This window comes from Mycteria americana, unplaced genomic scaffold (assembly GCF_035582795.1).
Source record: "Mycteria americana isolate JAX WOST 10 ecotype Jacksonville Zoo and Gardens unplaced genomic scaffold, USCA_MyAme_1.0 Scaffold_53, whole genome shotgun sequence".
Classification (NCBI taxonomy): Eukaryota; Metazoa; Chordata; class Aves; order Ciconiiformes; family Ciconiidae; genus Mycteria; species Mycteria americana.
This window is the reverse complement of record NW_027445639.1, coordinates 526,118-544,951: the sequence shown is the minus strand read 5'-3', so window position 1 is coordinate 544,951 and position 18,834 is coordinate 526,118. Positions and strand designations below refer to the sequence as shown.

The 18,834-nt window shown below is 77.1% G+C and overlaps 3 protein-coding genes across 8 annotated transcripts in view; 2 read left to right on the top strand and 1 right to left on the bottom strand.

Annotated features, from left to right (window-relative positions):
• Positions 1 to 246: 246 nt before the first annotated feature.
• GRINA (glutamate ionotropic receptor NMDA type subunit associated protein 1) lies at positions 247 to 5,172 on the bottom strand. 3 transcript variants are annotated; one of them, XM_075490300.1, is made up of 8 exons: positions 5,088 to 5,172; positions 3,258 to 3,611; positions 2,686 to 2,742; positions 2,466 to 2,578; positions 2,185 to 2,385; positions 1,728 to 1,856; positions 949 to 1,092; positions 247 to 711 (listed from the first exon to the last, which is right to left on the bottom strand). In XM_075490300.1, the coding sequence occupies exons 2-8, from the start codon at positions 3,580 to 3,582 to the stop codon at positions 562 to 564; spliced, it is 1,119 nt and encodes a 372-aa protein (XP_075346415.1). In that variant the 5' UTR covers positions 3,583 to 3,611; positions 5,088 to 5,172; the 3' UTR covers positions 247 to 561. The 3 variants fall into 3 exon arrangements, with proteins under 3 accessions (XP_075346415.1, XP_075346416.1, XP_075346417.1); XM_075490301.1 differs by having other exon boundaries at positions 5,079 to 5,106; XM_075490302.1 differs by lacking the exon at positions 2,686 to 2,742.
• Positions 3,772 to 11,634, top strand: PARP10 (poly(ADP-ribose) polymerase family member 10). The gene is made up of 12 exons (XM_075490270.1): positions 3,772 to 4,150; positions 5,507 to 5,603; positions 5,952 to 6,112; positions 6,742 to 6,987; positions 7,984 to 8,217; positions 8,330 to 8,937; positions 9,084 to 9,296; positions 9,432 to 9,570; positions 9,707 to 10,648; positions 10,798 to 10,934; positions 11,024 to 11,198; positions 11,329 to 11,634. Exons 1-12 carry the CDS (start codon positions 3,772 to 3,774, stop codon positions 11,631 to 11,633), a joined length of 3,636 nt encoding a protein of 1,211 aa, XP_075346385.1. The 3' UTR covers position 11,634.
• Positions 11,635 to 17,346: 5,712 nt separating this feature from the next.
• The window catches only part of PLEC (plectin), a 65,877-nt gene continuing 64,389 nt past the window's right edge, over positions 17,347 to 18,834 (top strand). For all 4 annotated transcript variants that reach the window (XM_075490398.1, XM_075490373.1, XM_075490372.1 and 1 more), the window contains exon 1: positions 17,347 to 17,418. In XM_075490398.1, the coding sequence (XP_075346513.1) occupies positions 17,362 to 17,418 (57 nt within the window). In that variant the 5' untranslated portion in view covers positions 17,347 to 17,361. The remainder of the gene's footprint in view (positions 17,419 to 18,834) is intronic.

Genomic DNA, 18,834 nt, shown 5'->3' with positions numbered 1-18,834 from the left:
GTGGGGCCCCCCGCCCGCCCGGGCGGCAGGACCCTGCCCTCAGCCCTGCCCGGGGGGGGGCTGGGGAGCCGGGGGCCGCCGGCGCTGGCCCTGCCTGCGCGGCCGGGGGACGGCGAGGGGCGAGGGCGGCGCGTGCGCGGGGGGCGCGGGACGGAGGAGGCGAGCTCCGCCGCGGCGGGGGGGAAAGTGCTTCCAGTCCGCGTTCGACGCGAGGGGGGGGGGAGGCCGTATTCACAGCAGGGGGAAGCGGAGGGCCTGGGCGGGGGGCTGCCGGGGGGCAGGGGGGGCGGCGGGCAGCTGCGGCAGCCGGGCAAGCGCCGCCTGCCTCGCGCTCGCCTCCCGGCAAGGGGACGGAGCCGTCACCCGCGCCCCCCCCCGGCCCGGCGAGCCCCCGCTGCGGCTCCCGGCAGAGGCCGGGGAGGGAGGTGGCCGGGGTCAGAGAAACTCTAACGGGGAACCGACGAGGGGGTGCGCTGAGAACACCAAACGAAACCGGCTACGGGGAGGGGGGGGGCGGGCACGAACCGGGCCGCGCGGCGTGGGGGGGCGGCGGCGGGGCCGCTACTCCTTGGCCCTGCCGATGATGGCCAGGATGTAGAGGAAGATGTTGATGATGTCTGTGTAGAGGTTGAGGGCGGCGAAGACGTACTCCTCGGGGCTGAGCGCCAGCTGCTTGTTCCCCAGGATCATCTGCGTGTCCACCGCCAGGAACTGCGAGAGAGGGGACGCCGTGGGGGGACGCGGAGCCGGGCGGGGGGGGCGGGAGGCCGCCAGCGCCCCACGCAACCGAGCGGCCGCCCCGCGAGCGGGTCCCTCGCCCCCCGTCCCCGCAGCTGGGCCCGGGTCCCGTGCCCCCCGCCCGCGGCCCGAGGCGCCGGGGGTCCGGCAGAGGGCTGGGCCCCCCGGGGAAGGGGGGGCAGGGGGAGGCCGGGGCCCCCCCGCACTTACGCAGGTGAAGAGCAGGGCCCCCAGGGAGGCGTAGATGATGTCCATGATGCGGTTCCGGATGAAGATGCAGAGGATGGAGAAGACGATGAGGACGACGAGGCAGATGATGAGCACGCCCCGGCAGGAGGTGAAGTCGTACTTGGTCTGCGGGACACGGGGGGGTCAGCAGGGAGCCGGGGGGGTCATACGCCGGGTTTGGAGCCTCCAGCCCCAGCAGGGAGCCGGGGGGGGTCATATGCCCAGTTCAGAGCCCCCCAGCCTCAGCAGGGAGCTGGGGGGGTCGTACGCCCAGTTCGGAGCCCCCCAGCAGGGAGCCGGGGGGGTGGTACGCCCGGTTCGGAGCCCCCAGCCCCAGCAGGGAGCCAGGGGGGTCATACGCCCGGTTCGGAGCCCCCCAGTCTCAGCAGGGAGCCAGGGGGGGTCGTACGTCCAGTTCGGAGCCCCCAGCCCCAGCAGGGAGCCAGGGGGGTCGTACGCCCGGTTCGGAGCCCCCCAGTCTCAGCAGGGAGCCAGGGGGGGTCGTACATCCAGTTCGGAGCCCCCAGCCTCAGCAGGGAGCCAGGGGGGTCGTACGCCCGGTTCGGAGCCCCCCAGTCTCAGCAGGGAGCCAGGGGGGGTCGTACATCCAGTTCGGAGCCCCCAGCCTCAGCAGGGAGCCATGGGGGGTCGTACGCCCGGTTTGGAGTCTCCTGCCCCAGCAAGGAGCTGGGGGGGGGGGTCATATGCCCAGTTCGGAGCCCCCCAGCAGGAAGCGGCCCCCGCCCACCCCCGGAGCTGACCTGCAGGGAGAAGATGACGACGGTGAAGCAGACGACGACGGTGATGCCCACGGCCATGATGACGGCATCGGTGTTGTAGAAGCTGGCGATCATGCCCACCATGTAGGACAGGCTGACGGTCAGGATGGACTGGGGAGCAGGCAGGCACCGCGTCACGCCGGCTCGGCCGCCCGCCGCCGCGTACAGCCGGGCCTGGTGACGCCGCACCCCTGCGGCCACCCGACGCCCTTCGTGCCGGGCTCTCGGCTCTTGCCGAGTCCGGAGCAGGCTCCGCTCTCGCCTGCCAGGCCAGGCAGTCGTCCCCCCCGAACGCGCCCAGCCGTGCCCCTCGTCCCTCCCCGTCCCCGCGGCCGTCCCCCCGGCGCCCTGCGGGACCTCGGGCAGCCCCAGGGTGCGGGGCGGGGGCTGCCCTCCAAGCCGTGGCCGAGACCGCCGCCGCCCCGGCGCGGCCGCTTACCAGGGCCACCAGGTTCCAGGGGTGCTTGCGGCGGAAATCCCCGCAGCAGCTGAGGACGATGAGGGAGATGAAGAAGACGGCGTAGGAGACGTAGTACGTCCAGACGTTGCGCTGCACGAAGCCCTTCACGCCTTTCACGAAGGTGAAGATGGCCACGAAGGCGAAGGTGACGGTCAGCTGCAGGGTGAGCACCAGGAAGACCTGGGGGACGGGGACGGGTCACGGCGGGACGCCCGAAACCCCCGGCCGCCCCCCGGGGAGCGGCCCCGGCCGAGTCCCACCTTGCGGATGAAGGCCTGCCGGACGCTCTTGTCGTCCCAGTGCGCGGTGGGGAAGTCCTGGTTGTCATAGTAGGAGGGCGGCCCGTCCTCGTGGTAGGTGCTGTGCAGGGGGGCTGCGGGGAGAGGGGGCCGTGAGGGGGGCCGGGGGGGCTGCCTGCACCGCCGCGCCGCGTCCCCCTCCCAGGGCTGCCTGCCCCTGCCCGCCGGGGCGGCCGCTCACCGACTCGCATGACCACGACGCCCGGTCTCCACGGCCCGCGGTGGGGCCCGGCTCCGGCTGGCAGCGGCGAGGGAAGAGGAGAGATGGGGCTGAAGGGGCCGGGGGGGCCCCGGGGGCAGGGGGGGGAGTGGAGCTCTGTGACCCCCAAAGCCGGGCTTCGCGCCGGCGTGCCCGCCGAGCCGACCGCTCCAGACGCCGTCCCCCCTCCCGGGGCCGTGGCCAGCACCCTCCTCCCGTGGGCAGAGGCACCCCAGGGTGCCCCCCGGGGCTGGGCTCGTCTCTGGGGGCTGGCGGGGCAGGACCCCTTCCCCGGGGGTCCCCGCAGCCCCGCTCGGGCGCCCTGGGCTGCGCTGCCAGCTGGACCCCCCTCCCCCGCCCGCGGGGCCGGACCCGCCGCCGCCCGGCCGAAGCGGGGCCAGCACCGGCGAACCGGGGCCCTCCCTCCGGCGGACCCCCCCAGGGGCTCCGCCAGCTCCCCGGCGTCGCCCACCGCGGGGGCAGCCCCCGCGGGGCCGCGGAGGGGGGACCGCGCCCCGGAGGGAGCCCCCCGCCCCCCGAGCCCCCTTACTTACAGTCTTGGTCGCCGGGGACCATGGGCTGCGGCTGGGCGTACGGCGGCTGGGCGTACGGGCCCTGGGGGTACGGCCCCGCCGGCGGGTACGGCCCGGGGGGGTACGGCCCGGCGGCGGGGTACGGCCCGGCGGGGGGGTACGGCCCGGCGGGGGGGTACGGCCCCGGCCCCTGCGGGAAGCCCGGCTGGTTGTAGGGCGCCGGGGCGAACTGGGGCTGGGGGTAGGGGGCGGCGGGGTAGGGGGGCTGCGCGTAGGCCGGGGGGGCCGTGGGCTGCTGCCCCGGGAAGCCCTCGCCCGTCACCAGGAAGCTCTTCTCGTGGGACATCTTCCCCCCGGCTGGCTGCCGCCTCTCCGCTGCGGGGACGGGAGGGAGAGAGGGGGTCAGACCGGCGGCCACCGCCCCCGCCCCCGCCGCCATCGCCCCACACCGCCCCCCCCCGCCCCCCGGGGGTCCCGGCCCCGCTCGCTCCCCAGGCCCGCACAAGATGGCCGCCCCGGCGGCACGGCCGTTGCCATGGCGACCCGCGGCCCGGGCCCGGCGCGGAGGCCTCGGCCTCGGCCTCGGCCGCTGTGCGGGGCCGGTAACGCGAGCCCCGGCGCCGCCCGCCCCCGCCAGCCCCCGGGACCGGCTGCCGGCGCTGCGGGCTCCAACCCCGGCACCCACCGCCGCCCCGGGGCCCCCCCCTCGGACGCCGGATCCGCGGGGACCCGGGGTCACAGAACCGGGCGGCGGCGGCGGGAGGCCCCGGCCCTGCGCGGCCCACCGCCCGCTGCCACCGCGGTGAGCGGGGCCGCGGCGGGCGGGCCGGGCCCCAGCCGGTGCCGCAGCGAAGCAGCCGCGTTGCCGGGCACGGGGCCGCCGCCAGCGCCGGGCCCAGCCAAGCGCCGGGCCGGTGCCATGGGCCTCGGGGAGCGACGGGGGGGGACACGACAGCCGGCATGGGGGGCAGATGGCACGGGGGGCACGGGGGACATGGGGGGCACCCGGCATGGGGGGCACGGGGGGTATGGGGGACATGGGGCATGGGGGGCACCCAGCATGGGGGGCAGATGGCATGGGGGGCACGGGGGACACCCGGCATGGGGGACATGGGGGCACAGGGCATGGGGGGCACACGGTACGGGGTGTGACATGGGGGGCACACGGTACGGGGTGTGACATGGGGGGCACACCGTATGGGGTGCAGGGGGTGCACCCTGCATGGGGGGCACAGGGTGCGTGGGGGACATGGGGGGCAGAGGGTGCCTGTGGCATGGGGTGCACCCCACACGGGGGGCACAGGGGGTGCAGGCAGGAGGGGGTGCACAGCACATGGGGTGCAGGGGGGGTGCAGGCAGGAGGGGGTGCAGGCAGCACGGGGCAGACGCAGCGCAGAGCTCTGCATGCGGCACGGGGTGCAGGGGGTGCCTGCGGCACGGGGTGCGGGGGGGGGGGTGGCGGTGCCGGTTTTTCCCGGGAGCCCCCGTAAGCGGCTTTGCCCGCACACCCGGTAATGCCCCAGCGCGGCCTATTTACGGCAGCAGCAATCCTAATCCCTCAGCGCGGCCTCTCGGGGGGGGGGTGTGGGGGGGGGTGTGGGGGGCCCCCCCCCCGTGCCTACAGGAGTGGGGTCCCGAGCGGGACGGGACGGGCCGCACTGCGGCCCGTCCCGTCCCGCTCGGGACCCCGCTCCCGCCGCCCGCTTGCCCCCCCCCCGCTGCGGAATGCGGCAGAGCGCTGCGGGGGGAACCGCGCTCGGCGCCGCCGCCGGGACCTCCGTGCCCTCCCCTTCCACCGCACCCCCCCCCTCCGGTGCACCGGACACCCCCCCCCCCCCGTACCCCGCTCACCGGGCCGGGCCGTGCGGGAGCGCTGGCTCCGCTCCGCTCCGCTCTGGGCGGGGCCTCTGCGAAGGGGCGGGGTCTGCGGGAGGGGCGGGGCTGTTTGCGGCAGCGCTGGGGCGGCTCCGCCCTCTACTGGGCGGGGGCTGAGGGAGGGGGGGCGGAGCCTTTTTGGCAGCCCGGGGCGGGGCTTGAGGGGAGGGGAGGGGCCGCGGGGCAGAGCGCCACCGTGTGGCCGCAGCGCGACATCGGCGCGGGGAGGCGGGGCCGGAGGCGGGGCCAGGGGCGGGAAGCCCCGCCCCGTCCCCGCCCGTCCCCGCCCGTCCCCTCCCCGCCGCTCGCTTCGTCCCCCCGTGGGGGACCGGGTCTTTCTCCCCGTTTCCTGGTGTCACGCGTGGGGCCGTTCCCGTGTCCCCCCTCCCCACGAGGCCCCGCCCCCCCGCACTTCCCCTTCCTGGGCCCCCCCCCCCCCCCCGCTCGGTTTCGGTTTCGTTTTTCGGCCGGGGCGGAGCCGAGCAGCGCCCGGTACGTGGGGGGGTCCTGCCCCGGGGGCGTGGGGCTGCGTGGGGGCCTGCTGTGGGGCTGCCCCCCGGCTGTGGGGCTGGTGGCGGCCGGGGGACCCTGGGTGCGGGGAAGTGGGGGGGGCACGTGGAAGTGGGGGGGGCACGTGGGGCTTGGGGTCACGCGTGGGGGGGTGGGGGGGGTCCTTGGTCCCGGGGGGACACGGCGGGGCTGGGGGGAGGGGGGGGGGGGACAGACCCCCGTTGTGGGGGGGTGCGGCCCGGGGGGCGTGGGGGGGCCTGGGTGGGTGGGCAGGGGCGCGGGGGGAGCGGAGGGGGGGTCGCGCCCCCCAACGCGCGTGTGGCCGGGCAGGATGGCGGAGGGGGTGCTGGAGGTGGGGGGGGTCCCCCCCGGCACGGCGGAGGAGCTGGTGGTCCTGTACTTCGAGAGCCGGCGCCGCTCGGGGGGGGGCCCGGTCCGGAGCTGCCAGCGCCTCGGCCCCCTCCTCTTCCTCACCTTCGAGAGCCCCCAGGGTGAGCGCGGGGCGGGGGGGCGGGGGGTCCCAGTCCGTGCTGGGAGCACTGGGATGGGGGGTCCCAGTCCCTGCTGGGGGCACTGGGATGGGGTGTGGGGGGGTCCCAGTCCGTGCTGGGAACACTGGGATGGGGGGCGGGGGGTCCCAGTCCCTGCTGGGGGTACTGGGATGGGGTGTGGGGGGGTCCCAGTCCCTGCTGGGGGCACTGGGATGGGGTGTGGGGGGGTCCCAGTCCCTGCTGGGAACACTGGGATGGGGGGCGGGGGGTCCCAGTCCCTGCTGGGGGTACTGGGATGGGGTGCGGGGGGGTCCCAGTCCCTGCTGGGGGTACTGGGATGGGGTGTGGGAGGGTTCCAGTCTGTGCTGGAAACACTGGGATGGGGGGCGGGGGGTCCCAGTCCCTGCTGGGGGCACTGGGATGGGGTGTGGGGGGGGTCCCAGTCCCTGCTGGGGCACTGGAGAGCGGGGGGGCCCCAATCCCTACTGGGAGCACTGGTTTGGGGTGCGGGGGCACCCCCAGCCCCACTGGGAGCACTGGTGAGCGGTGCTGTGCCCCCCAGGGGGTCCCGGCTGCGGGGTGGGCTCGGACGCCGCCGCCCCGGTGACGCCCGTCCACCCCCGGCGCAGACGCCCGGAACGTCGTGGCCCGCGGCGGCCACCGGCTGGGGGGGGCCGAGCTGGGGGTGCGCCCCGCCCCCCCCTGGGACCCCAGCCGCCTGCTGCTGTCGGGCCTCGGCCCCCAGACCCCCCCCGAGCTGCTGGAGCCGCTCCTGGAGACGCTGCTGGGACGCCCCCGCGGCACCTTCGGCCTCTGCCGGGGCCCCGCGCCCGGCTGGGCGCTGCTGCGGCTGCGGGAGCCCATGGCCCCCCAAGGTGGGTGTGCGGGGCGGGGGGCGACCCCCGGGGCGGGGGGTCCCGCGCTCCCCTTGCCGCGGTGCAGCGCTGGTGCCGGGAGCGCCCGGGGGGCGTTTTGGGGTGTGGGGTCTGCGGTGCTGCCCGGTGGCCGGGAGCACCGGGACGGTGTTTTGGGGTGTGGGGTCTGTGGTGCTGCTCTGTGCCTGGGACCCCCAGGTGGTGTTTTGGGGTGTGGGGTCTGTGCCGCTGCTTGGTGGCCGGGACCACCGGGGCGGTGTTTTGTGGTGTGGGGTCTGCGGTGCTGCTCGGCAGTTGGGACCACCAGGGTGGTGTTTTGTGGTGTGGGGTCTGTGCCGCTGGCCAGTGGCTGGGACCCCCAGGCGGTGTTTTGGGGTGTGGGGTCTGTGCCGGTGGCTGGGACCACCGGGGCAGTGTTTTGGGGTGCAGGCTCTGTGGCACTGCATGGTGGCTGGGATCACCAGGACGGTGTTTTGGGGCGCAGGATCTGCGGTGCTGCTTGGTAGCCAAGACCACCGGGGCGGTGTTTTGTGGTGTGGGGTCTGCGGTGCTGCTCAGTGGCCGGGATCACCGGGGCGGTGTTTTGGTGTCCAGGATCTTCGGTGCTGCTCGGTGGCTGGGACCACCGGGGCGGTGCTTTGGGGTGTGGGGTCTGTGCCACTGCTTGGCGGCTGGGATCACCGGGGCCGTGTTTTGGGGTGCGGGATCGGCGGTGTGGGATCTGCCGGGTGCCGCAGCCCCTTACTCCTGCGGCAGGTGACCGGCCGTGCGGGTGAGCCCGGGGACGTTTGGCGGTGGGGTCAGGCTGGGGGGTGAATTGCCGCGGGGGTGCTCCTGGCACTTCCCTCCTGCCAGACCCGGCAGTGCCGGTGCCGTCGTCGCGGCCAGGGCGGCCGAAGGGGCATCCAGCCCGTAGACGCTGCCGGTGCCGCGGGTGGAGGGCTGCCACGGCGTCCCCAGGGCCCCCCGGCGTCACCGCCGCCCCCGTCCCGGCAGAGTTCGCGGCGGCGGAGCAGCGGGCGCAGCAGCGGGGGCCGGAGGGGGCTGCGCTGGCCCTGCTGCGCCTGCCGCAGACCGCCAGCGTGCTGGTGCGGGCCGAGGCGCCGGGGCTGAGCCGCGACCTGCTGGAGCTCTACTTCGAGAACCGGCGCAGCGGCGGCGGCAGCGTGCGGGAGGTGCGGCTGCTGCCGGGCGGCCGGGCGGCCATCGTCACCTTCCAGGAGCCGGCAGGTGAGCGGGGACGAACGGGGTCCCCGCCGGCGCCGCCGTGGCTGGGGCGCGGGCAGCGCCGGGCGCCGGGGGGCTGCGCTCGGCCGCCGGCTGCCCGTCCTCTCCCCCGCAGTGGCGGAGCGGGTGCTGCAGAGGCCCCACCGGCTGCAGGACGTGGCGCTGGCCCTCGCCCCCCACTACCCCTTCCTGGAGCCGCTGGAGGGGGAGGCGGACCCCCCGCCGGACACGGCCACCCCGCCGGACACGGCAGCGCCGCCGGACACGGCAACCCCGCCGGCCACGGCCCCGGCCCCCTCACCAGACATGGCCACCCCGCCGGACACGGCAACGCCGCCGGACACAGCCACCCCGCCGGCCACGGCCCCGGCCCCCTCACCGGCCACAGCCCCCCTGCCAGATGTGGCCTCCTCAGCCCCTGCCGGCCCGGTCGCCTGCCCGGAGCTGGCACGGCCGGCAGAGCCGCAGGCGTCGAGCCTGGTGCCGGGGGAGCCGTCAGCTGCCTTGCCCGGGGGGGACGAGGACACGGAGGGGCGCGAGGACACGGCCGGCCGGGAGCAGTGCCGGGAGCAGGCGTTGGCGTCGGCGGCGCAGGACGAGGTGCTGGTGCCGGCGGAGCCGGGCGCGCAGCGCTACCTGCAGCGGCACTACCAGGACCTGCTGGCCAGCATCCCCGAGGTCTCGCTGCTGCCGCTGGAGGGGCAGGACGTCGCCGGCTTCCGGGTGAGCCGCGGGCAGGGGTGCGGGCGGGGGTCCCCGCCCGCGGCTCCCACCTCCCCTCGCTCGCCACACGGGCCGGCGGCGAGCGCCGCCGGCGCTGTGGTGCCGGTGCCGCGGGCTGGCCCTGAGCACCCGGCCCTCGCCGGCAGGTGAGCGGGGAAGCGGGCCGGTGCCGGGCAGCGGCCGATTTCCTGCAGAGCCTGCTGGGCACCGTGGGCTCGCAGCCGGTGATGCTGCGGTTCCCCGGCGTCGCCCGCTTCCTGCGGGACGAGGGCGGGCAGAGCATCCTCCGGCAGCTGGAGAGTCGCTTCCAGTGCGTCATCGACCTGGACGGCGTCCACTGGAGCCCCCCGGACCCCCAGGTGCCGCCAGCGCCCGCCCTGGCCGGGGAGGGCGGAGGGGCCGGCACCGGAGCTGCCGGGAGGCGGGTGCCGTTGTGCCGGTCCCTGCCGCGCGTGCAGCTGCGGTGACGGTGCCCTGCCCCTCCGTCCCCGCAGCTGGAGCTGGCGGAGCTGCTCCCCCCGAGCTGCCGCCGGGACCCCCCGCCCACGGCGCTGCGCTCCCGTCGCCGGGACCTGCCTGATGATGCCGACGGTGCCGATGACGCCGAGGGCGACGGCCTTCACTCCAACATCGGTGAGGGGTGGCGTGGGGCGAGGGGGCCGCTCCGGCACCCGCTCTCCCGGTGCCGCGGTGGGAGGGGGCTGCGGACGCCGGTGCCGCCCCGCGCCGCGGTCGGGACTCGCGGCCGATGCCTCGCTCCTCCCTGCAGAGGAGATCAAGGAGCTGCTGGCGGCGCTGAGCCCCGGCGAGGCCGCCGGTGACAGGGAGCCCGCGCCACAGCCCAGCGGCGTCGCCGGCGGGGAGCGGGACCCCGGCGCCGAGTCCCCCATCGCGGTCGATGGGGAGAGCGCCGGGGAGACGCCGTCAGGCGGGCAGGGGGCCGGGGTGGAGGAGGAGGCGCAGATGGTGCTGGCCATCCAGCGCTCCATGGACAGCACGCGGCGCGAGGAGGAGGAGCTGGCGCGTGCCACCGCGCTCTCCCTCCGCTCCTACCGTCGGGAGCAGCGGGCGGCGCCCGGCGCGCCGGAGGAGGAGGAGGAGGAGGAGGAGGAGGAAGACGCCGGCCTCCTGGCCGCGCTGGAGGCCTCCCTGGAAGAGGCCCTGCCGGCGGCGGACGCGGCGCGGGTGACGCTGTTCTCCTCCTTCGAGCGGGACGTGGCCCCGGTGCCGCGGGAGCTGGAGCGGGCGCTGGAGGGGCGGCTGCGGGCGGAGGAGGTGGAGAGCGAGCGCCTGCGGGCGCTGCCGGCCGCCTGCCGCCGCTGCCTGACCTTCCTGCAGCGCAAGCACGCCGTGCGCCTCCGCCTGCGCGGCGGCACCGCCACGCTGCGTGGCTTCGCCGAGTACACCGCCGCCGCCGCCCGCGACCTCGCCCGCCTGCTGCAGCGGCTGCCGCGGCCGGAGCGCGGCCCCCCCGCTGCCGCACGCTGGGTGCGCTGGGACCCCTCCGGCACCGCCGTCCCCTACGCCCCCGAGGCCGCCGCGCTGCTGGAGCGGGCCTGGCTGCGCCGGGAGCGCCGCCTGGACCTGCTGCTGGACGGCCGGCCCTTGACCGTCGACTTCGAGCGCATGGAGGAGTACGACATCGGCAACGCCCGCGCCTCGGCCGTCTCCCGCATCCGGCCCCCGGCGGAGAGCTCCTGCCGCCTGCTCGGTGCGTGCCGCCGCCCGCAGCGCTGCCAGCGCCGCGCCGCCGCCGCGCAACCGGGACGGTGCCGCGGGGCCGGTCCTGTCCCGCCGCGGGCTCCCCTGCCCGGGGAGGTGCCGTGCCGCGCCGGCGTTCACCGGGACCGCGTCCGGCAGGGCCGGATGGGCTGGGCCTGGAGGAGGAGGAGGTGAGGCTGATGCCGCTGGCCGAGGACTCGGAGGAGTTCCTCGACACCGCGCGCCATTTCTACGAGACGCTGGAGGAGCTGCGCGGCGAGATCGGCATCGTCAAGGTGGGTCCCGCCGGCGCCGGGGGGACGCGGGGCCCCGGCCGGGGGTGTCCCTGCGGCAGAGCCCCGGACGCCGCGGTGCCGCCCGGCAGGTGGAGAAGCTGATCCACCCGCTGCTGTACAAGCAATACCAGCTGAAGAAGGCCAGCATGGAGAAGGCCCGCGCCGGCGGCGCGGTGGAGCGCGTCCTCTTCCACGGCACCACCGAGACCTCCAGCCGCGAGATCTGCTTGCACGGCTTCAACCGCAGCTTCTGCGGCAAGAACGGTGAGCGCCGGCGTGGGGGTGCCCCTCCGGGCACGGTGCCGCCGGCGCGCGCTCCCCCCGCCCAGCGCCGCGGTCTGACCCGTGTGTCTGTGTGTCCGTCCCGTCCCCCCCCCCCCCGCCCGCCCCGCAGCCGCTCTCTACGGGCTCGGCGTGTACTTCGCGGTGCACGCGGCGCTCTCGGCGCGGGAGCAGTACTCGCCGCGCAGCGCGGACGGCAGCAAGTACGTCTTCGTGGCCAAGGTGCTGACCGGGGAGTACGCGGTGGGGGGGCAGGGGCTGCGGGCCCCCCCGCTGCGGGAGGGCGCCGGGCCCCCCCTGCGCTACGACAGCGTGGTGGACAACCCGCGGCAGCCCGCCATCTTCGTCATCTTCAACGACACCCAGGCCTACCCCCAGTACCTCGTCACCTGCCGCCGCCACGGGCCCCCCCCCTGAGCCCCCCGCGCCCGCCCGGGGGGCGCGGGGGTCCCTGCCCCGCCTCGGGGGTGCGGGGTCCCCCCACCCTGCCCGGGGGGGGGCTCAGGGTGCAAGGGGGTCCCTGCCCTGGGGGCTCGGAGTGGGGGGGGGGTGGGGGGGGGGTGGGGTGGTCCCCACCCGGGGGACGCTCCTTGCCCCCCCCTCCCCCCAGCCTCGGGGAAGTGGGGGGCCGCGGGCGGACTCGGGGGTCACCAGCGCAATAAGAGCAAAACTGGCAATAAAGTCGGAGCCTTTCCCTGGGGGGGCCGGGGAGGGGGGGCGGGGGGGGGGGCTGCGGCTGCGGGGGGCCGGGGCTGCCGGGGGGCTGTGGCTCAGGGGGCCCGGAGCTGCCCCACGGCGCTGGGTCCTGGGGGGCTGGCGGCCGCGCAGGGCTCCGAGCCGGGGACCCGCCTGCAGCCGTGGTGGTCCCGGGGGCACGGCCCCCCCGGGCTCGTCCCTGCCCGACCTGGGAACGGGTCCCCCCCCCCAGCTCGTCCCCCCCATCCTGGGGACACAGACCCCTTTGGGCTCATCGTCCCCTCCAGGTTTGTTCCCCCCCCGTCCCAGGGTCAGGGTCACCCCCATGTTCATCCCCCCCCGTCCCGGGGTCGGGGTCCCTTTGGGCTCATCCCCCCCTGTCCCGGGGTCGGGGTCCCCCCTGTGTTCATACCCCCCCATCCTGGGGTCGGGGTCCCTTTGGGCTCATCCCCCCCTGTCCCAGGGTCGGGGTCCCCCCGTGTTCATCCCCCCCATCCTGGGGTCGGGGTCCCCCCCATGTTCATCCCCCCCGTCCCGGGGTCAGGGTCCCTTTGGGCTCATCCCCCCCGTCCTGGGGTCGAGGTCCCCCCATGTTCATCCCCCCCGTCCCGGGGTCGGGTCCCCCCGGCTCACCCCTGACCCCTGGGGACCAGGCCCCCCCTGGGCTCGCTCTGCAGAGCCCCTGCTGCGGGGGGGGGAGACGTCCGCGCTCGGGGGGACGCGGGGGCTGCGGGTGGGTGTGGGCGGGAGGGGGGGGGGGGGGCGAGGGGCACGTGCGCGGGGTCCGTGGGGTGCCGGCGTCGCCGTGGGGCTGCTGCCCCATTGCCTGCACGGGCCGTGCCCGCAGCCGTGGGGTGCTGGGGGGGCTGGGGCCGGGGGTCGTGGGGCTCCGGCCCGGTGCCGGCGGCACTCGGCAGCGACGGCACCGCCGCTCCTCCGCGGCCGGGCCCTGGCTGGGGGGGGGACCCGCGGCCCCGGGGACGCCGACACCGAGGGTGCCCGTGCCTGGCCCGGTGCAAGGGACAGGCGTACGGCGTCGCCCACCCGTGCCAGCGCTGCCCCGCTCGCTGGCGTCGCCCGCGCCGTGCCGGCCGGCGCGTGGGCAGCGCGGGGCCGGGGGCTGCCGGGGGGAGCGGCCGCGGGGCCGTGGCCTGCTCCGGCGCGGTTTCGACGCGGCGGTGCTGCCGCTGCCGGTCCGGTCTGCTGGGGGTGAGGCGGCTCCCGCGGCCTCTGCCACAGACCCTGCGCCGGGGCGGCCGGGGCGTGGGGACGGAGCTGGGAGCGGGGATGCCGGAGCTGGGGGCAGGCGGCGGGGACGGGCGGGGACAGGCTGTGCCGCGGTCGCTCCGCCGTCCCCCCGCGGGCTCGCTTTGTCAGGCAGCGGATTTGCGGGGGGGCCCCGAGCCCCGGCGCTGGGAACGTCCGGACCCCGGGGCTGGATCTGGCCCCGCTCCCGCTCCCCCTTCCTGTGGGGCGTCGAGGGGCCGGGAGCCGCCGGCGGCTGGGGAGCGGCAGGGCGGCTCTGCCAGGCCTGCGGTTTGGCACCGCCACGGCGTCAGCAACCAGAGAATGCTCCAGAGCGTTCCTTCCTGCGCCTGCCGTTAACCCTGCCCGCGCTGCTGCCTGCCCGCGCTGCTGCCCGCGCTGCTGCCTGCGCTGCGCCCTGCCTGCAGTTCACCTGCCTGCACTGCACCACGTCAGTGCTGTGCTGCCTGCAGTGCGCTCTGCCTGCACCGCTCCCTGCCTGCACCGCTCCCTGCCTGTGCTGTGCCCTGCCTGCACCGCTCCCTGCCTGCACCGCTCCCTGCCTGCACCGCACGCTGCCTGCGCTGCCCGTCCCAGCCCCAGCCGCAGGCAGGTCCCTGGGGGGCACCACGGGGGTGCAGGGGGCTCCTCTGCCCCCCGGCCTCCCCACCTGAGCTGTGCCGGGGCCGTGGGGCCGGCTGGGGCTGGCCGGGGCAGGGGCAGGGGGCGGCAGGCAGCCCGCCTGCCTGGGGACACGGCCGTCGGCGCTGCGGGGACCGCGGGCACGCGATGGCATCGCCCCTGCGGACGGGGGTGCCCGCTGGGCATGGGGACACGGGGGATGCGGGGGACATGGGGGGCACGGGAGATGTGGGGGACATGGGGGGTGCAGGGGACAGGGCTGTGCCGTGGAGCTGCCTGCCAGACACGGGGCACGGGAGACCTGGGGGACACAGGGGACCCGGGGGACGTGGGGACACGTCCGCAGGGGACGTGGGGGACGCGGGGGGTCCGGGGGGCAGAGCCGGGGGGCAGAGCTGCCGCCGGGTGGGCTTCGGGCAGGCGGGAGCGGTGGCTTGGCCGGGGACAGCCCCGTCCCCCCGCCAGCGCTGGCCCCGCTGCCCCGCGCCGTGGCCGGGCTGGATCCTGGCTCTGCCGGGTCCGGCTCCTTCCCCGGACGGGGACCCGGTGGCACCGGGAGCGCCGGGGCCCTGGGTGCGGGGGCCGGGGGGCTGCACGGGGGGCAGCCCTGCATCGTCCCCAGGTGCCGGACCCCAGCCGGGCAGCGGGAGGTGACCGGCCCCCGGTGCCGGGGACCCCCCACCCCACGGGGCGACGGCGGCCGCCACGGCGCGGCTCACCCTCCCCGTGGGCAAACGGCGGGCAGGCGGCGGGCAGCGGGGGGCACGGCCGCCCCCACGGCATCCCCGCTCGCCAGCGGCACCCACCGAGAGGCACCGGGGCACGCGTGGGCACACGGCCGGGGCTGTGAGCCGGCACGGTGCCCGTTTGGGGAGCGCGTGGCGGCGTGTGCCGAGTGCTGCGGCGCCGGCTCCGACACCGGCGCCGTGGGCTCAGGGTGGGCCGGGGGGGGATGCCGGGGCAGGGCTGGCACGTGGCACCGTGCCACCGTGTGCCAGCCCCGGCGTGACGTGATGCTGCACCCGGGGACGGCGTGGGGCGGTGAGTGCCGGGATCCCCGGCGGGGCGGCGTGCCCGGCCCTGGCACACGCGTCGGCGCTGAGCCGCTCGCTCCGCTCCCCCGGGGAAGGTGCCGGGAAGCGCGAAGCTGCCGGCGGCCGCGGAGGTAAGAGCCGAGAGGGACGTGCCGGTGCCTCGGCCGCTCCCCGCACCCGGTGCCGGCGGGCACGGAGGGGGTGCCCTGGTGATGCCGGGGGGTCCCGGCTGCACCCCCAGCCCTGCGGGTGCCGTGCCAGCCGCCAGCCTTGAGCGGGGAGAGCTCGGCGCTGCCGGTGCCAAGCATGCCGGACCTTTGTCCCCTGGCCCCGAGGGGCCCGTGGGGCCGAGCGCGGCGCTGAAAGGGGCCCTTTGTCAGGGCTCCTGGCGAGGGGAGTCGTTCGCTGCTCCCGTGCCGGGACCGGCACATGATCACGGCGAGGGCGGCTGTGCCAAGCACGGGATCCTGCCAGGTCCCTGGGCAGCGGCGCTGCCTTCCCGGTGCCGCCGGCAGCGAGTCCGGCCATCGGGACGCGCCGGCTGCGGGCAGGGCGGACGTGGGGGTGCCGGGGGCTGCGGGCCCCGCGCCGGGGGCCTCCCGGGGCCGCGTGTCTGCGCTGCAGAGGGGCCGGAGGAGGGGCCCGAAGCCGAGCCCAGCGCCCGGCAGAGGTCGGAGGCCAGCGCACGCCGGCGGCACGCACCGCGGTAGGGACCCCGGGGAGCCGGGAGGGGGACCCCGTCCTGAGCCACCACGCTGCCAGCGCTGCCGGCTGCCGCGTGGCGCTGCCCCGGTCCGGGGTCCCCGGGGGTCCCTGCACCCCGCGGGGCCGTCGTGGGTGCCGGCCGCGCCGGGGTCTGCGGCGTTAGTCTGGCACGTGTCGGCCCCGATGCGGCAGCGCCGTGGGGCTGGGGTGGGTGCTGTGCCGCACGGTGCCACGGCCGGGCAGCCGGATGTGGCTGGGGGGCACCGGGAGGCACAAGGCCAAGGTGCGGGTGTGACGGCACGGCAGGGACAGGATCCGTGGCCCGGCGTCCCCCGGCACCGTGGGGCAGAGCTCGACCACCCGTGGGTGTGGAGGCCGTGGGGCGGCCGGCAGGTGCGGGCGCAGTGCCGCCGGGCGCCCGGGTGCGTGGGTGCTGCGCCGGCAGCGGGGCTGGTCGGGGCGCGGCGCCCGGCTGGATGAGACGCGGCACGGGAACGGGTCCGAGCGGAGACCCCGGCACCCCCGGCACCCCCGGCATTGCCACGCTGCGGGGGGCGGGGCGGGGGGCGCTGAGCCCCTGCGCAGCCCCAGTGCGCGTGTGCGGTGTGCGTGTGTGCACGTGCGCACACGTGTGTGTTCGTATGCGCGTGCGTGCCGGTGCTCGTGCCCGCGTGTGCCGGCGTGCGCCGTGCGTGCATGCGGGCGGGCGGGTGCGGGCACACGCGTGTTCAGGTGCGTCCGTGCCCGTGTGTGCCTGCTTTTGCACACGCGTGCGCACGCGGCGGCGGGGGTTTGCACACACGTGTTGGGGCAGGCACGCGTGCGCGCTCTCGCGGGCGTGCGTTCGCGTGTGTTAATGACGCGCGGGGCAGATGGGCGCGTGTGCGTGCACGCGTGTGCGTGTGCGTGCCTGTACACACGCGCATCCGCTCATCGGTGCGCGCACACGCACGGACACGTGTGTGCACGGGCATCCGCACCCGCGCGTGCCTTGGGGACCCGGGGGCCGCTGGCTCCGTCCCACGGCACCATCACCGCAGAGCTCCCAGGCACCACCGCGGCCGCCGCCGCCGGGGCTGAGGCCGGCAGCCAGCGCCGTCTCCGGTTCCCGGCACCGTCTCCGGTTCCCGGCAGGCGTGCCAGCTGCCCGGGGGCTCGCCGGCTCCCGAGGGCTCACCGGCTGCCAGCCCCTCCTGCAGCGCCGGCGGCTGCAGCCAGGCTCCATCCCCGCTGCCGGAGCCGTTCTGGCCTGCCCGGCGCTGCCGGCAGCCGCAGCCGGAGGAGAGGCAGGCAGGGTGTGGGCAGCCGCGCCGGGGCCTTTGCCGGGGAGCGGGTGCGGAGGCCGTGCGGTGGGTGAGCCGGGGGATCCTGGCGTCATCCCTCCACCGCCGCGGCTCACGTGGTCTCTGGATGCGGCAGACGGCAGCAGCGTGCGCTCCCGCTGCGGCCGGCAGCCAGCAAACGTGCTGCCTGCACGCCTGCCTGGGTTGCGGCACCTTCCTGCCGCCCCGGAGCCCTGCCCGCGGCGTGCCCGCAGCCGGGATGGGCAGGGCAAGGCCAGCCGGGACCGGGTGCGGGGAACGGAGCCGGCACCCCCGCCGCTGCGCCCGCACCGCAGGCTGGCGTCACCATCCGGCATCTCTGTCCCTGGGCCCCCCCGGGCCGGCGGGGCCTCGCCGTGGTGGCACCCACCAGGCTGGGTGTCCCCGGCCTCCTGGTGACGCTCAGCCGAGCGGCGCCGGTGCCGCGGTGGCGTAAACAAGCCGGGAGCCGAGGGCGGCTGCGCCGGGCCGGGAGGAACTGGGTCATGTGAAGGGTGGCCGATGCCGCGCGGCACCGTGCCTGCTGCCGTGGCGCTGGGAGCGGGCGTGGGTGCCCAGGTGCGGCGGCAATCGTGGCGCGTGGGTAACGGGGCGCGGGCGGGCGGAGGGGCCGCGGGGCCGGGGGGCACGGGTGGGTGCCGGCGGTGCCGGGGCTGTGGAGGGCGGTGCCGGCGCCGGACAACCGGCACGAGGCCTGGCGCATCCCCGCTGCCAGCGAGGCCGAGGCCTCCTGCCGCCCGCGGCCCCGGCACGAGGCGGCTGCCGGGGGTCCGGCCGCGCGCCACGGGGCCCCTCGCCGGGCCGCTGCCCGCGCTGCCCGAGCCCCGCGGGGCCCGGTGCTGCCCGTGCCCGTGCCGTGCCGGGGGTGCTGCCCAGGCGGGAAAGCCGCCGGGCGAGGGGCCCTGCCTGCCCCATGCCTGCCCCTGCCCCATGCCTGCCCCATGCCTGCCCCATGCCTGCCCCTGCCCCTGCTGCCCATGCCGGTGCCGGCGGGTGAGGCAGCGGTGCCGGGCGTGGGGGCTGCAGCGGGCGCGGTGCCCACCCGGGGACCCGCGGGGCTGTGGGGCGGGGCTGTGGGGCGGGGCTGTGGGGGGCTGTGGGGTGTGGGGTGGGTGTAGGGGGCTGTGGGGTAGGGGGGTGTGGGGTGTGGGGGATGTGGGGCAGGGGTGTGGGGGGCTGTGGGGAGCCCGGGGGGGGGGCGGCTCGCCCCGGGCTGGGGGAGGGGCAGGGGGGCGGGGCAGCCCCTGGACAGAGGTGGGGGAGGGGCCGGGCAGGGCCCTGCCTGCACCTTGGGGGGGGAGACCCTGCCTGCACTGGGGGCACTGGGGGGGTTCACCCTTTCCATGCTGGGTGCAGCGGTGACGGTTAACCCCTGGTGTGCTGGGTGCACTGGGTGCACTGGGTGCAGCGGTGAGAGTTAACCCCTTGTGTGCTGGGTGCAGTGGGTACAGTGGGTACAGTGGGTGCACTGGGTGCAGCGGTGACAGTTAACCCCTTGTGTGCTGGGTGCAGTGGGTGCAGTGGGTGCAGTGGGTGCAGCGGTGACGGTTAACCCCCGCTGTGCTGGGTGCAGTGGGTGCAGTGGTTGCAGTGGGTGCAGCGGGTGCAGTGGGTGCAGTGGTGACAGTTAACCCCCGCTGTGCTGGGTGCAGTGGGTGCAGTGGTTGCAGTGGGTGCAGCGGGTGCAGTGGGTGCAGTGGTGACGGTTAACCCCCGCTGTGCTGGGTGCAGTGGGTGCAGTGGGTGCAGTGGGTGCAGCGGTGACAGTTAACCCCTTGTGTGCTGGGTGCAGTGGGTGCAGTGGGTGCAGTGGGTGCAGCGGTGACGGTTAACCCCCGCTGTGCTGGGTGCAGTGGGTGCAGTGGTTGCAGTGGTTGCAGTGGGTGCAGTGGGTGCAGCGGTGACGGTTAACCCCCGCTGTGCTGGGTGCAGTGGGTGCAGTGGGTGCAGTGGGTGCAGTGGGTGCAGCGGTGA